This window comes from Sinocyclocheilus grahami, unplaced genomic scaffold, assembly GCF_001515645.1.
Source record: "Sinocyclocheilus grahami isolate Dianchi unplaced genomic scaffold, SAMN03320097.WGS_v1.1 scaffold25.1, whole genome shotgun sequence".
Classification (NCBI taxonomy): Eukaryota; Metazoa; Chordata; class Actinopteri; order Cypriniformes; family Cyprinidae; genus Sinocyclocheilus; species Sinocyclocheilus grahami.
The window spans coordinates 179363-196603 of record NW_015505204.1 but is presented as its reverse complement, the minus strand read 5'-3'; the positions used below and the strand labels follow the sequence as shown (position 1 = coordinate 196603).

At 36.4% G+C, this 17241-nt stretch overlaps 2 protein-coding genes across 3 annotated transcripts in view; one reads left to right on the top strand and one right to left on the bottom strand.

The window, feature by feature from the left end:
• LOC107564818 (trafficking kinesin-binding protein 1-like) overlaps nucleotides 1-14959 on the bottom strand; it is a 33323-nt gene extending 18364 nt beyond the window's left edge. Inside the window, exons 1-4 of the mRNA XM_016249987.1 lie at nucleotides 14914-14959; nucleotides 2263-2281; nucleotides 1602-1846; nucleotides 157-351 (exon numbers count right to left, since the gene is read on the bottom strand). Of these exons, the coding sequence (XP_016105473.1) occupies nucleotides 157-351; nucleotides 1602-1846; nucleotides 2263-2281; nucleotides 14914-14959 (505 nt within the window). The remainder of the gene's footprint in view (nucleotides 1-156; nucleotides 352-1601; nucleotides 1847-2262; nucleotides 2282-14913) is intronic.
• LOC107563614 (junction plakoglobin-like) overlaps nucleotides 14577-17241 on the top strand; it is a 20973-nt gene continuing 18308 nt past the window's right edge. The window contains exon 1 of one of the 2 annotated variants that reach the window (XM_016248530.1): nucleotides 14577-14705. The gene's annotated coding sequence lies outside the window, so the exon portion shown is untranslated. Of the gene's footprint in view, nucleotides 14720-17241 lie in introns of both variants that reach the window. The other variant, XM_016248523.1, reaches the window with a different exon arrangement.

The window sequence follows — 17241 nt, the reverse complement described above, 5'->3', positions numbered from 1 at the left end:
GTGTGTGTGTGTGTGTGTGTGTGTGTGTGTGTGTGTGTAAATTGTCTTCAATTCCCTGTTTATTTTCACTCCCAAGCCTTTTGCAAAGTTTGAAAGTGGTTGGATTTAACAGAAATGGCAAAGCAGTACAGTAAAATAAAAACAGTGCGGACTCACAGAAGTACTTGAGTGTCTCGTCGATCTGCTCCTGTGTAAGTCCAAGAGGGGCCTCTGGTGGCAGCAGAGGTGTGTGCAGCCAGTCGTCATGCTCGTACCCAAACACATGGTCCGCCCGCAGAGTGTATTTGGGCAACTTTTCTGTAAGCAAGCTGACAATCTCCACCTCTGGCAGATCCACACTGGAGCACAGGTCTGAGTGTGATAAACGGAAAGAAAAACATTCACTGTCACTAATCTAAATGTTCATTTGAATATATGATCTGAAAATATCTAATTATCATATTACATCATTTAGAAGCTCACATTCATTAATGTAATAAAAAAAACTTATAAAGATTATGTGGCCTAACTGAGAAATTAAAATCACACACTGTGAACATTTAAACATCTCTGCTGCTGTCCAAAACAGCTCCAATATGTTATGCAAGATGTCTTTTCAAGTTAAAAAACAGAATTATGTTATTAGTCAGTCAGTTATTAATTAAAAAGCTTATGTCTAAATTACTGGTTGTTGCAAAAGAATGATTAAAAAATCATATCGGAGTGTTGAATGCAATTAGCTACTACAGCGCCCACTCTGAGCTTTTAGGATGCAGTATAATTAGAAAGCAACACATATAGGTACTTCCTTAACTAACATGGTTTGTTCCACCTTTCCTGCCTTTGTCTGCGTTCTGTTCTGTTATGAAGGTAACACAACAAACTCATATCAGTGAACTACAGGCGGTAAAGAACAAATGTAGGAGGCTACATGTGAACAATGTAGTACTAACCTCACTTAGCAAAATTAAAATACAAAAATAGCTGCCAACTGATGTTTGAGAAAGAGAATAATGTACTATTTAGGTTAGAATAGACTATAGAGAGCATTTAATTGGACAAAATCTTGCAATGCAATATGAGTGACCAGTTACCAGTACATTTTGAGTTAATATACACTAACCCCAAGTGTTTGGGGTTAGTATGATTTTTCTAAATATTTTTAAAAGAGTTATATAATGCTCACCAAGGCTGAATTTATTTGACCAGAAATACTAATATAATTATTATAAATTGAAATATTATTACCATTTAAAATGTAATTTATTCCTGTGATGCCAAAGCTGACTTTTTATCATCATTACTCCAGACTTCAATGTCACATCATCCTTCAGAAATCATTCTTATATGCAGATTTGCTGCTCAAGAAATATTTCTTATCATCAGTGTTAAAAACAGTGTGCGGCCTAATTTTCGGCTTTATCTTTGACAAACAGAAAGGTAAAAATAACAGCATTTATTTGAAAAAAAATGCCAATTTTCCTCAAGAAAAGTTACTGATCTCAAACTTTTGAACAGGGGTGTATCTGCTAAAGTTACGTTACCACATAGATGCCCATACAGCTAACAGATATCGATGTATCCTGGGAACAGTCGCACAACAACAAAACCATTTCCTGTACCTGTGAGAGTCGAGACATCATGGAAGCCCTGTGCCGGCAGAGGATCCTCCCTCAGGTTCCCAGGAGTGAGGCAGATCTCCTGGGCGAGGGTCCCGCATCCCACTCCCTGCTCTCCATTGAGGATGAGTGGCCCTGGGGTCTCCAGGGAGGGTTGAGGGGTGCGTGCTGAAGGAGAAGAGGCAGAATCAGGGGAGTGAGACAGTGTGACAGGCCTGCTGGGGTTCAGGGTGATGGATGCTTGAGGCCTTCAGCAGACTGATGTGCTGCACCCTACTGGATCAGAGAATGGGTGTAGAATAGGCAGACACACGTCCTCATGTGACCTAGTGAGGACAGAAAGAAAGAGAGTGATGTACACTGATATTAACAAACTGATTCTAAGAAAATAACTTTTTGTGTACTACAGAAACTCCCCTATCATTAGTTAAATGAAAAAGATGATGCTCAGGACACAGACTGTGTTCATTGAAAGCAGGCCATTGATTGTATTGTGCTACTGATGTGAAACTAGATACACCCTCAGGTAACTACAGCAGTGTTACTTTCAGCTTAATGTCTTCCAGTGAAAATGTCTATCAGATCCAGTATCAAATGTCATGATACACGTTTAAATAATTCAGCTTTTGGGATATAATATCATTCATGACCCTTGAGTCATGACCTCTTCTGAAGCAAAGACCCTGTGGTGAGAATATATCACACGTTTCATCAGATATTTGGATACAGGATGTGCTATGACAATAAAAGGTCATATTATGCTAAAATATGATTAAACCAATAACAATCATTCAACCATAACAATACTTTGCTAAAGCCCAGCTCTCTTGTCATAGCTTTAACATCCAATATGAATTAACTAGAGATTTTTGGAAACAGTGAACAGATGTATAGCAAAACATACTTCTAGAATTGTAAAATAAATAAATAATAATAATTATTATTATTATTAATATAGCATATATATTATTTTAACATACGCAATCATTTTGAATTGTTTGTTTTTAAAAATTGTCAAATTACCAAGCATTTTTATCTGCCAGTTTTCTGCAAAGAAATGGTTAAACAACACAAATACATGATAAAAATTGTTCTAAAAATAAATTATGAATCAGAACTGGTCTAACAAATTTTCAGTCACTGAAAACAGATAAGCCTCATTTTAAAATGCTTACAGCTGAAAGGGATTTATTAGAGATATGAATGATAATTCAACAATAATTTTTATATAATAGCTTCAGCTTTTTACTTCTGGCATTTGTATTGATTCTTACAAAGTTTGTATGAAACATAAACGTTTGTTGGTTGCAGATATTATTTTCTGCAATAATCCAAAAGCCAATGGAAAAATCCTTTTGGGTTTTTGTCGAGGGAACCAGGGTGATGCTAACCAGGGTGATGCCCTGAAAAAAATACATCACTGCAGCACTCTATACAAACTTTGCATTCCAAAAAAAATTTAACACTATATTTGTTATAGTTTTTAAATATTGACCCAGGTCTTAAAACAATCTTACTTTCAGCCAGAGATTGTGGACTAGCTCAAGGTGACTGTACACAATACCGGACTCACTGCCAACCAAACTCCTGCTAGAGGTGCCTACGTGTGTCCTTTCACATAGCCTCTAGGGCTCTCCTCATCCCAGCGAAAGAGAAAGGCCAATAGAGAGATAGAGAGAGTGATAAAACAAGAGAGAGTGGGAGTGAGAGACAGAAGGAACAAAGAAAGTCTTTTTTCAGCCTATCAGAGCAGACACACTTGAATAACGGCTTAAGTCAGGGGGAGGGGCAAGTTCAATGTTCAGAAAGCATGTGTTTGTCTGAAAGCAACATGCACTCTGTACTGGCCGTCTCCTAGGAGAACTGAGGACTATGAACGTGTGGTTTAGTCACATGATGCATCGTCAGTGGGCTTTTATGGGCATGGGCTTATGCAAACACGTACACAAGGACGTCTGTATGCATGTATACACTGTTCCACTGAACTCCAATAACTTGTTTTTAAAAGTCTATAAAGTTTAAATGTCCCTACAGTTTTGAATTGAAATTATAAATCACATTGTAAAAAACACAAAGAACACATTATCACTAATTCCATAAGTCACAAAGAATTAGTCCAGAGATAAACAATTTTTCCCCATCAAAATAAGTGCTCAAATCAAACCACTTTCCTGCAATCTGTTCAATAAGAATCAGCCATTTGAAGAATATATACACAGTTCAATGGGAAAATTATCATATGCACAGTTTTTCCGGATAAACCCTGTCAAGGTTAATGCATTCGTCCTTTACTCTCTCACCTTCATAGTAAAGAGACTAGTTGACTGACATGAGTTTTTCAAAGGCCAATGTTGATGCCAATATCTCCAGGTGGCATGCACTTTATATCATGCTAGTATTTCGATAATGCAATTTAAAGTTAGCAAATGAGGCATACTTTATACATCGTCCATCACAACTAACATAGTTATATTTATATTAAACTGCACACTTTGTAAATAACATATCTGCACACTAATAAACATATCTGTACATTTATCTAAACAATTACATTTTTTCCTATACTTCTATTTCTGTATATAGTACATTATTTAATTTTTCTTTTTTATTATATTAGTGTTATATTACATCCCTACTGTGTTATTCCTATGTATGTCTACACTATCATGTATGTCTGCACTATGTTTGTACTTTCTTCTACACTGGAAGCTCCTGTCGTCAAGTCAAATTCCTTGTGTGTGTAAACATACTTGGTAATAAAGCTCTTCTGATTCTGATTCTGATAAACAACATTTAAAATGATACAAATATATAATATTTTTATAACAATTACAATAAAATACTTGTATAATAAAAAAATGATATCCTCTTTAAGTGTTAAAAGTGCCTTGTCAAAGGTGTTTTGCCATATTTTTAAATAATTCATCAAAAAAATGCCAAATTATGTCTTTAAAATTATGCAGATATACAATGGAAGAAAAAATAGGTCTATTTGAAAACTGCATGCATATTATGCCTCGACAAGGCTATTGATACATTTTGGAACAGGCATATGGGAGAACAAGGAACTATAAGCTCAATTTCTGTAAAATTCTGGAAGTTACGAGAATATTTTCCTCTAATCTGCATCAGCCGGATCAGGTAGGTTGATTGCCACCAATAAACCATGACAGCTCAGATCAACAAAGGTGTGGTTGGATACAGATATAATGAGAACATTAAGGCAGTCTGCACAATCAAAATCTGATTAAATTATGGTTTTGAAAGATAAGTTCACCAACACTCTTAAAAATAAAGGTGCTTCAAAAGGTTCTTCAAGCGATGCCATAGAAGAACCATTTTTGGTTCCACAAAGAACCATTCAGTCAAAAGTTCTTTAAAGAACCATCTCTTTCTTTCCTTTTTATAATCTGAAGAACCTTCTTTCGCCCCAAAGAACCTTTTGTGAAACAGAAAGGTTCTTCAGATGTTAAAGGTTCTTTATGGAACCATTTAGAAAAAAAGGTTCTTCTATGGCATCGTGAAGCACCTTTATTTTTAAGAGTGAAGAACTACACTTTAGATCTCTTTCATCATGAAGAGATGCAGAAAATTAAAAAAAAACACATGAGGAATCATCCATGACCTTCTGATTGATATTCCACAAGCTTTAAAAGAGAACAGCTCATTTCAATTTTCACATAAGTTGTACAGTCTTAAGCCATGCAATGATGTCGTCTCTCAGTAGTGAGATCAGGTGTTTCTAAAAGGGATCTAAAGAAGAACCCCTGTCTCTGCCCCCCAGGTGATAGGTAAGTTTCTCCTATCACTGCTGTATCTGATCATGTGTGCCGATTTATACAAACAATCCCCACTGCCTACGAGTAGTCCTGCACACACTCTCTCCGAATAAAAAGGACAAAAAAATCATATTCTGAGCTGAATTAACAAGATTATGAGCTCAATATACAGTTAATAAAACACTGATGTTGCAATATGCCATTGAAAAAAGCACTTGTTGTAGAAGCCTGTTGTTCCAAACCAATATGACAGTATTTTGTACATGGAAAATAAATAGTTGAACAGTTTTTGCAGGTTTATAAAAGTAAATTTAAGACATTTTTAAGGCCAAACAAAGAAATGTTAAGAAATCTATTGAAATTAACACTATTATGTAAGCCAATATGTAAGTCTTTTTTCAATTAGTTGTATTAGCAACACCAAATACGACTTCTAACAGATATCCACTGCTTTTTCAATTCATTTTGGGGGAAAAAACAACCTCTGAATATGAGGTTTCATATTCAACCACTAGAATACTGTATGAAAATAACTTTTACCTTCTGTAAATGGAATTTGAAAAAAAAAAAGATATTCTTCCTTGGTATTTTTCTCTTGTGCAAATGTCTAGGATTCTTGAATCAAGAAGATGCATTTACTTGAAAAGATCCAAATTAAATTTTACGAGTAAACCAAGTACAAATACCTGCTAATGGGCTCATATTCAACCACTAGAATACTGTATGAAAATAACTTTTACCTTCTGATAACTTTGGGGAAAAAATGGAATTTGAAAAAAAAAATGATATTCTTCCTTGGTATTTTTCTCTTGTGCAAATGTCTAGGATTCTTGAATCAAGAAGATGCATTTACTTGAAAAGATCCAAATTAAATTTTACGAGTAAACCAAGTACAAATACCTGCTAATGGGCTCAAAAAAAAAACTTTTTTTTTCAATCCCCATTTAGAGATATTTACTCTTGTTTTGAACATGAACTCGCATCATTTTGTGACTTCATATCTTCATTTTGCATCGCAAGTACGTAAATGCAACTCGATTTAAGGAAGTTTAGATATTGGAAAACAAAATAATGAGGAAGATATTCATTTGTTGCAGTGTATGCAACATTCAATGCTATGACTATAATTTAAGACCTTTTTAAGGCCTTAATTTGTGGAAGGGTGAATTAAGACTTTTCAAGGCCTTTTTAAGACCTGCACATACCCTGTTGAAGAATCTTTATGTCACTTTTTCCATACAATGACAGCATATCGACCATGTCTCTTAAACTGTGTAAATCTTTGCTTATAACATTACAGAATACAGGTTTGGAAAGATAAGAGGACGAGTAATAATGTCAATTTATTTGGTCAAAAACTGCCTTTACACTTCTGTTCATTTAAAAACCATTGTGATATATTTTTGAGAGCCATATGAGACTTTAGGACAACGATAAATGTAGTTCATTAAATGTACATGAAACAATGTGAATGCAAAAATGAGATATGATTTTTCAGACTTTTCACACAGCTCTGAACTCCAACTAAAAACTAGAAGGCTCAGAGTCATGAATATGACCACCTCCAGCCCTTCCCTTTCTCTCTCACTTGTGGTTTGTTCAGCTTTTTACCTCAATGTAAATCATATCTCACAAAGAGAGGACTGCGTGCATGTTACTCATTAACCCGAGGACATGAATAATAAAAACGTCCTATTTGCTGAAACTGATGCACTCTTCTGAGCTCTGCAAATAAAAAGTTACAAATTGTGGCTCATTAAAGTTCTTCCTATAAATGTTGTTTCCTCTAAAAGATGATGTAGTGATATGAGATCTGAAATATGAGATAAGATGTCAACAATCATACAGTAGCAAGAAAGCAAACACATGATATGTGCTGGTAAGCTGGGCAGGGATCTATGTTTAAGAGGTCAAAGTTATGCTCGTGTATCAAATGACATCAGTATTTATAAAAGTGATCAGCTGATCTGCTTTGCTTTCACTGTTGCCTACAAGCAAAAAAGAACTTCTGCTTTCAGTACAGTTGGATAAACAATGCCATAGTGGATAAAGTAACTAGTAACTTAAGATAAAGTAACTATAAGTAACTTCTACAAATAACTGTTTTCTATTTTAGTATATTTTCAAATGTAATTTATTCCTGTAATGACAAAGCTGAATTTTCAGCATCATTACTCCAGTCTTCAGTGTCACATGATCCTTCAGAAACCATTCTAACATGCTGATTGAGAGCTCAAGAAATACTTCTTCTTATTATCAATGTTGAAAACGGTTGTGCTGGTTAATATTTTTGTGGAAACCATGATACAGGATTCTTTGACTAAGAGAAAGTTCCAAAGAGCAGCATTTGCTTGCAATAGAAATCTTTTGTAAGAATGCAAAAGTCTTTACTTTCACTTTTGATCAATTTAATGCATCCTCCTGATTTCAATACTGACCCCAAACTTTTGAATGGTAATGTACATATATTTTCTATAATCACAGGATACCACTTGTCACATTGAACAATGGCCAAAATGTCCATTACTTATTCGAGTACCTCAAATTTTGTACAACATTTCCTATAAGACACAAATAAAGTGCAAAACTCTACATAGAGAAAACAAACACCAGCAGAGTGCATAATGCAGACTACACTGATACACTCTTAAAAAATAAAGGTGCTTAAAAGGTTCTTCACAGCGATGCCATAGAAGAACCATTTTTGGTTCCACAAAGAACCATTCAGTCAAAGGTTCTTTAAAGAACCATCTCTTTCTTACCTTTTTATAATCTGAAGAACCTTCTTTCGCCACAAAGAACCTTTCGTGAAACAGAAAGGTTCTTCAGATGTTAAAGGTTCTTTATGGAACCATTTAGACAAAAAGGTTATTCTATGGCATCGTGAAGCACCTTTATTTTTAAGAGTGTAGCAACAAATGTCGTTTTTGCCACACAGCAGTAGATGACTACTTTTGAAGACCACTGTGGACTGATATCAGTTCAACACCAGAAGACAGCACACTTACTCCCTGTCTTCTTTCTATTAAGGGTTTCTGCAGTCTCTCTAATAATGGTTGGACACCAAACAGACTGCACCAAAGACTGCACCCATTTGTGTCATATTCCATAAACATCTATAGTAACACAGCAGCAGGTTGACGCTCAACCGAGGGTCCCGTAATAGGACATAAGAACAGCTGAGAGCTACAACTGAGAGGCAGAAACATAAAAGAAGTTTAGAGCTACTTACAGCAACGGATAGATGATCTCTGCATTGGGCGAAAGCAGAGCCGCTCTCCCGGGCCGACAGACGATAGGTCACACGTGGAGCCTGTGTCCTTCTTCAAACTGTCCTTTACACCTGCTTAAGGTTGCCCTGCCTTGTTCTGCTTACTCTATCGACTGTCCTGTGCACTGAGACGACTTTGTGAACGGAGAGATAGGGAGGGTGGAGTAAGAGGAATGGGTGGGAGCAAGAGAGAAGAGAGAGAGAGAGAGAGAATAAAGAGAGACAATCTGTGAGCCGGCAGCTAATACAGCTAAAAGCAGTTTCACCACTGCCAGGTCAATTTAATCAACTGGCTCTGATTACTTTATGGAATCAATCAGATTTACTGATTAATTGAACCTAATAATTTATTTTGCACTCATGAATGGTTTCTGGACACTTGTGATGGTTTTGATGATATTAAACCCATTATTAAATTGCAATGCCTCATTAGTTTGATAATAGTGCTCAGTGATTACTGAATAATTCATTTCAATGCCAATAACTTCCAGGCATGACAGATCATGTTACGGCTATATGTGGCATTTGCATAACATAGCTGGCTTTTGCCAGTTTTATGTCCCAAGGGTTGATTTTTATTTAAAATAATACACCTTTTTTCTTTTTTTATATGACAGCCATAAAACTGTCTTGGAAGCTTTTCCATGCCTTCATAACTTTTGCTACTTTTCATACTTTTTTAAGTATAGATTTGATTTACTCTTGTCCCAGAGACAAGATCAATAGTATTTTCACAGATTTAAATTATATAAAAATCCATCATAAACCTAGTGCTCAACACAGACAAAAACTGTCAAACAATTTTGTAACATTCATGTGATATCATGATGGCTCACATAACTCAATACCAGTGTATCATTTCTCCTCATAATGTTTTCCTCATGAGTCCAGGATCAGACTCTACCCTCTGAGTCACCAGAACTTATTTGAACAACATCCTGGAAACATTGCCTATGTCCCTGTTCCTTCTCTTCCACAACAATAGAAGCAAATGCACAAACCACAGAGTTCCCTGTTGTGCATTGACGGCGAAGGCTTTATTGATGAGAACAGGACTGACCACACACAGCAAATCAGAGAACAGGTGCGGACAGGCTTGGAGAGCCAAATCTCATGCTGTATTTAAATGAATCCATTCAGGGAAAAATGGCCATGTTTACAAGCATGTTTTCCAATTAAAGTCCATATTCTAATTAACCCTTTATTCCAAACAAGTATGCAACAATAACAATCTGAAGAAAAAAAAACTAATCATGCACAGTAACTTCATTCTCACTCAAAATCACAAAATGTAGGTCATGAATGAAATGTAGGTCACCTTCATTTGTACATGCGCAGATACTTATAGACAGAACAGATCATATTCTGAATAAGGCGCTTACATGGCGAATAATTTTATATTATGTAAGTATATATATATATATGGTGTTGAATTTGCAGATGGAACTGGAATACTGGCTTATGGCAATAAGGTGTTTTACATGACTCAAAAATAATTATAATATACCCACATTCTGATTCATATCAGCATATTCTTGTGCATGCAAACCCAGTCAATGAATCTGTTCGGGTGTGTCTACACCTGTCTGTCACTGTTTTTCTTTCAGTGGGAAAATCCACAGTGGCCTGTCCTAAACTCAGGGTAAAGTCCATTGCAAACAAAAAACTCTAAATAAAGGGATTGAAACTCCATTAGCCTACAAATACATGGGAGGAGATAACATTTGCCCACATTCATGTTCATAATTTCCCACTTATTTTATTCCAGTTGATGAGTAAGGATGAGTTGCTTCATTGAGCAAATGAGTTGTATTTTAATGCCTTCCCTGCTAATAAGAAATGTTCTTAGAGCTTTGGCTAGAACTTTCTCAGAACGTTCTGGCAAGGTTCTCTCAAAGTTATGATCAAATAGAAAGTAATCTGGTCTTTAAAAGGATAGTTAACCGTGAAACAGAAAGGTTCTTCAGATGTTAAAGGTTCTTTATGGAACCATTTGGGCAAAAAGGTTCTTCTATGGCATCGTGAAGCACCTTTATTTTTAAGAGTGATATGTTTTACTGTTTGTCTTTCAGGTCATTCTAAAACCTTGTTTTGATTAATATGGATGTTTCCGTTTTATTTAGTAGTTTAAAAATTTTTCATTATGCTTTTTTTTGTTATATTGGCCTACACTTAGAAGTTTGGGTCAGTATGATTGTATTACTTTTATTGAAAGGAAATTCATACTTTTATTCAGCAAAAATATTAAGCAACAACGTTTTTCAACATTGTTATTAAGAAATCATTATTGCCGCAAATATGCATATTAGAATGATTTCTAAAGGATCATGTGACACTGAAGACTGGAGTAATGGCTGCTGAAAATTCAGCTTTGCATCACAGGAATAAAACACATTTAGTTTTTAAATTAGTATTTCAAGTTGTAATTATATTTCACAATATTACTATTTTTTTACTGTATTTAAAATATGCCCTACAGGTAGACTTCTCGAAAACATTTTTAAAAAATCTTGCAGATCCCAAACATTTGAATGGTAATGTATATTAAAAAAGTTTTATATAAATCTTGTATCTTTTATTCCTTTTATAGTTACAAATAAATAGTACATTTATTAATAAAACACACACGAAAAACATACATAGTCAAATTCCATTGAAATATGCGGTAGCATCTACATTAGCAGTCAAGTCTCAAAAATGTTTAACGGCTGAATCAAACTTACTTCTTTAGAATTTATGCACAAAATGTATCTGGTAGAAATAACACCTTACATTACGTTACATACATTGTTTGCCAATCCTGGAGGGCCACCAGAAACATTTAGACATTTTAACTAAGAAAAGTCTCTATTTCAGTTCCTGTGATGTTTGAAGACAAAGTTATGCTCTTTCTAACATCGTAGTATTCATTTGAATAAAAGTGACAAGGGTATTTATAATATTGTTTGCATTCAAAAAGTGTACTTTTGTCCACCCATTTATTTGTTAGCTCCACACAGCTTTATGAGTCTCCTACAAAACAATCCTTTACCACTTAATCAATCAACAAAGACTGCAATATTACAATAATCAGAATCAGAATCAGAATGAGCTTTATTGCCAGGTATGTTTACACATACGAGGAATTTGTTATCGTGACAGAAGCTTCCACAGTGTAACAGAATGACAGTGACAGAACAAAAAACACAGATAATAAAAAAAAAATAGAAAAAGTAAATAAGGAATAAAAATATATAAATTGACAATTGTGTGTGCAGGTACAGTATATTACAATAGACAGTTTTTTGGGGTTTTTTGTATGTACAGGTACTGTATATTATGTGCAAATTTGAAGTGTAGGCTGAGTATGAGTGTTAGATAAATAAGTGTATGAGTGAATAAATAGTGTGTGTTCCACGGTTATTGTCAAGTGTTCATGAGATGGATGGCCTGAGGGAAGAAACTGTTCCTGTGTCTGGTCGTTCTGGTGCTCAGAGCTCTGTAGCGTCGACCAGATGGCAACAGTTCAAAGAGGGAGTGTGCTGGATGTGAGGGGTCCAGAGTGATTCTGCCAGCCCTTTTGCTCACTCTGGACGAGTACAGTTCTTGGAGAGAAGGGAGGGTTGTACCAATGATTCGCTCAGCAGTCCGGACTACCCTCTGTAGTAGTCCGGACTGCTTGCTTTCATTCACATTAATTACACGGGTTTGGAAGAGCACTTTCCTCCAAGCATGTCCATATGTCATCTGTCTCTTATAAAACAATGAGGCTGTTTATCATGCATTGTCTTTCTCACTGAGGCATGTCAGTGATCCTCTCTAAAGAGTGCTTAGCTGAATAGATGCGGAAACGCATGTCCATGTCTGCTGCACATGTTGAGCTATTTTGGCTTCCTGAGCTAAGCATGAAAGGCAGCTTGGGAATGCTGACCTCTGACCCCCATTCAGACTATAAGGCTTTTCTGAAATATTGACCACAAACCAGAGATTTTGTATTTGTTGTATTTTGGGTTTGTATATTTGAGCATACCCATTCTTAATGCACAACAAAGATCGAATTGCTTTTATATATATATCTGTTTGGCACTGTCCAGTTCTGAATCATCATGAATAGATCCCAAGCATAAGTATTGATTGCTGGAATGAAACCTACTGTCCTTTGAGCTCTTTGTTTGCACGTCTTTGCTCCTGGTTATATGTCAAAAAGCAGAAGGTGTTTTCAATCTAAAGTAATTTACACTGATCCAACATGAACTTTTAATCTTCTCCTTTTGCTAAACTTCCTGATTTCTGACCAAATTTTGACTTAGTGTTACTGCTGTCATTCTTTGAGCATAAAGGAGTGGCCCAGCCACACCCCTCACCCTCCTCCCTTTCTCCTTTGTCACTCTTTCTCCTTTTCCTCTGAACTATGTTTTGCACATTGGTAAACGGTAATTCACTGTAATTCAGAATCACTCACTCCACAGCTATTAAATCGTTGCCAAATGCATCACAATTTTCAAAGCCAACAATTGCAACAAAGCCAAGACCTTCTCAAACGTGACAGAACTACAACTGAGCGAGTGGCCATTGTTTCAGTATCAAAAATACAAATATCTCATATGATCTATACCGGTAAATCAGGATTGTTTAGTCTTTCAGAAGATCTTTAAGATGTATGGGGATATTTGCTAATATACAATATTATTGATTCTTAATAACTCTTACAATTAGATAATTAACAAACAAACTTGAAATAATAAAAAAAATATTAATTGTAATATTAAAAATGATGGTTTCGCTTTTGGGGATTATTATGTTTAGCATGTGAAATTTGTTGAACCCTAAGAAGTGTAATTTTAAATGAAAGCTCTTTAAATGAATTGGGTGAGTGTATAGTTTCAAAGGTGATTAGACAGAGAGTTCATCATATTGCACAGTCTGAGAATTACGTGAGTCATGACGTAGTGCCTTGTTTGTCGTAATACCTGCCAAGGTGTGGCCGCTGACATGAATATGCCCTACAGGTAGAAGATCTCACTGCTTTTGAGAAGCACATAAGATTATGGCAGAAAATGAAAAGTATCTCTATACAAATCATAAGAGATAAAAAAAAAACAGAGACGAATCCTTATAAATGATCACAGACAAGAAAATACACTTAGGAAGTAAGCCTCAGTGCTCACAGTGGGGAGAAAACTTAATATATTATTTTATTTTATATTATATATTTTTATTGTATATTGAATTTAATATATTTTTAACATTACTGACACCCTTTCCCAGCAAATGCATTTACTGAGTGTATTGGTGTTTTGACAATATTGTATGCAAAAATAATTAGCGCTGATACAAATACTTTGCGCTTTGAAATGTACATCATATATATATGGAACTAATCGTTTTATAAATAAATATAGGCTATATATAGCGTTCAACTTTTATTATTCTTTTATTGTATATTGAAATGTATATCTTATGCATGTTTTAAAACTTGTGTGTGTGTGTACAGGTTTATATATCCTGGTGGGGACTTAAACCTGTATACACACAGACTCGTGGGGACTTGTGTCACGGTGGGGACCAAAATTGAGGTCCCCATGAATACAAAAGCTTATAAATCATACAGAATGAGTTTTTTTGAGAAAGTAAGAATGCAGAAAGTTTCCTGTAAGGGGTAGGTTTAGGTGTAGGGCAATAGAAAATACAGATTGTACAGTATAAAAACTATTATGCCTATGGAGAGTCCCCACAAGGATAGCTGACCAGACAGACACACCAGTGTGTGTGTGTGTGTGTGTGTGTGTTGCATATTACGCCACGACGATGAGCAGCTAAAGCAATCAGATGTCCATTTGAAGTGTTTTTGGAGTGTGTTTATCGTGTCAAAGAGAGAGAGTGCGGGGGTGTGGGTTTGGGTGTGGTGCTGGACTCCTATAGTATCGGGGGCGGAGCTCTAGAGGAGACTTTGCCCTCTCCCCAACGCACATTGTTCACCCTCATCTGAATGCGAGAGAAGGTGTAGCACTCCCAGGAACTCTGTGCGGTGGGAAAACTCAAAGACTTTTGGATCGCTGTCAGCAGCAGTGTTTGGAGGCAAGCATTTTGAGGTAAACTCAAATCTCATTTTATATTTTGTATATTTAGTAAATAAGACGCGTGTGTTTTTGTGCCTTAGTAGTTGGGTAAACTTGATCTGTTTTTTTTTTATCCAGTCTATAAGATGGACCGTATAAAGCAGCCATTGACTCGTAGTTGGTTCTCTTGGGAAAGTGAGCTGGGCTGTCGGGGTTGGTTTACCTACCTGTGCGATACTCGCTCTTTTTTTCAACAGGGTGGGGCTGTACCATGCTTTATTGAAAAGCTGACTTATCTTCAGTGCTTTCATTCTGAGAGATAAGATACAATCAGATTTTTCTCGTAAGTAATTTTGAGTGCTTACAAAGTGTCAAAGAAATAACGTTTAAACTGCCTCAGAGGAAATAATGTTCCTTATGATACGCCCTTTCCTGTTTGTCTGGTTAGCAAGGAAGCAAAAAGCCATGTCCTCTGTGAGTGGTTTATCTCTTAAAGAAGCAACTAAATTCAGCAGAATTTAATGGCATGGATTTAGCGAGCCGTTTTGGGCCAATTGAATTTCATTTGGATTTTGAATGGCATCAACATGCCCTGCTGGCACTCAGGAAGAGGATGATTGTGAGACAAGAACACGTTTTCTTTCTCACTTACAGAATTTGAAATAAATACAGACAGACGAAGGACCATATAGTCTATTTATATATTTTTATGGGGGACTTGTAGTAGATATTAACACGGACAGGATGTGGCATTTGCTCTTTGTGGGAATTCCTGAGTTGTGCACATTAGTTGTGCAGTCAGAGGCCAGCTGGTTGCTTTACCGACTGACTGGCGTTGGTTTTAGGATGAGATTTACAGCATTTGGTCTCACACATAGCCATTAATCTCCCTACAGGCACAAATCCCTGATATTGTCCTACATTAGGACAACAAGGGGCAGCTTGATCCCCTCTTCATAAATACACTTTCAGAGGGGGCAAAGGAGATTACCCATAAGCACACTTTTCTCAGGATGTCTGTTTGCTTGTATTTTACAGTTTTGTTAGATCGATTAGCATCTTTATTACTCTCTTTCTACCGCTCTACCTTTCTGTATAATTCATGTCTACAGCATTTTATGGCTGTAGTCCCAGCATATGCGTCACAGAGTGTACCTTTACACACTTTCTATATCTTTAATCCCTAATGTGCAATGTATCTTTAATGAATGTGGACTGAGATCCGTAGCTATATGAAATCTGTGGTGAATGACCAGCTGGCTGAGATGGATAAGATGGTCTGATTGTTTCACAATCTCTACAGGGTCAAGCTAATTGTTCTTAAGGAATTTTTGAGGTTAATTGTGTTATAAACCTGAATCTCGCTGTAGAGGGCCATTCACACCAAGGTCAATAACGATAATGATAACTATACAGTGCTGCAGTGATAACTAAAAAACATTTTCACTGAAGGTTTGACTAATTAGAGTTTGCAAGAGCGAGATTATAAACACAATAGGGCTGTAAAAGTGGACTAGTTAGTAGGTAAGTTTAGTGTGGTGACAATTAGGCCCAATCCCAATTCTACCCCTTAGCCCTTCCCCTTTTCCCTACCCCTCCGTTTCGCGAGGGAACGCAAAAGTTTCGCGAGGGAACGCAAAGTTTCTCGAGAGAACGCAAAAGTTTTGCGAGGGAACGCAAAGTTTCTTGAGAGAACGCAAAAGTTTTGCGAGGGAATGCAAAGTTTCTTGAGGGAACACAAAAGTTTTGCAAGAGAACGCAAAAAATCTGACAAATATTTTTTCCTTCCACCCCAAATTCTTTCACTCAATCTGATTTTTTTCCACCACCATGTCCCTTTAGGGGCTCCGAGAGAGAGAGAGATGAAAGTTGCGTGTATGCGCGTCTGTGCGTTTCTTTTTAGAGTGAGTTTACTTCAAAAACGGCAAACTGGAAAATATAATGTAGCGATTCAGTATTTAAACTGTTATTGATAAAAGTAATTGACAGCGTTGACAAGTTTCTTTTCTCCTGGATGTGTGAGCTGCGCGATCTCCGATATATATATATATATATATATATATATATATATATATATATATATATATATATATATATATATATATATATATGTGTGTGTGTGTGTGTGTGTGTGTGTGTCAGTAAGCAGCACATTAATATAGAACGGTAATTAGCCAGGCTCTAATGCACACCAGTATAGGTGTGTGTATTGTAGGAGCTAGACGACGTATGATGACGTGTGACGGCATAGTAGTGGTGTCCCAATTCTTAGGGGAATATTTTCACCCCTACCCCTTGACACTCTGTTTCAAGGGACAAGGGGAAGAGCTAGGCTGAGGGGTAGGGGAAGGGGTATAAAATAGAATTGTGATTGGGCCTTAATGGCACTTGTTGACAACCTCTGTAGTCCCATTTAGCCACTTGTTAGCATTAGCAACCACCTTTTTATAAAATTGTGAGTGGGGTATTACTGATGTATTTTATATCGTAGAATAAAATGCACCCCCCCCCCCCCCCCCCCCCCCCCCCCCCCCCCCCCCCCCACCCACCCCACC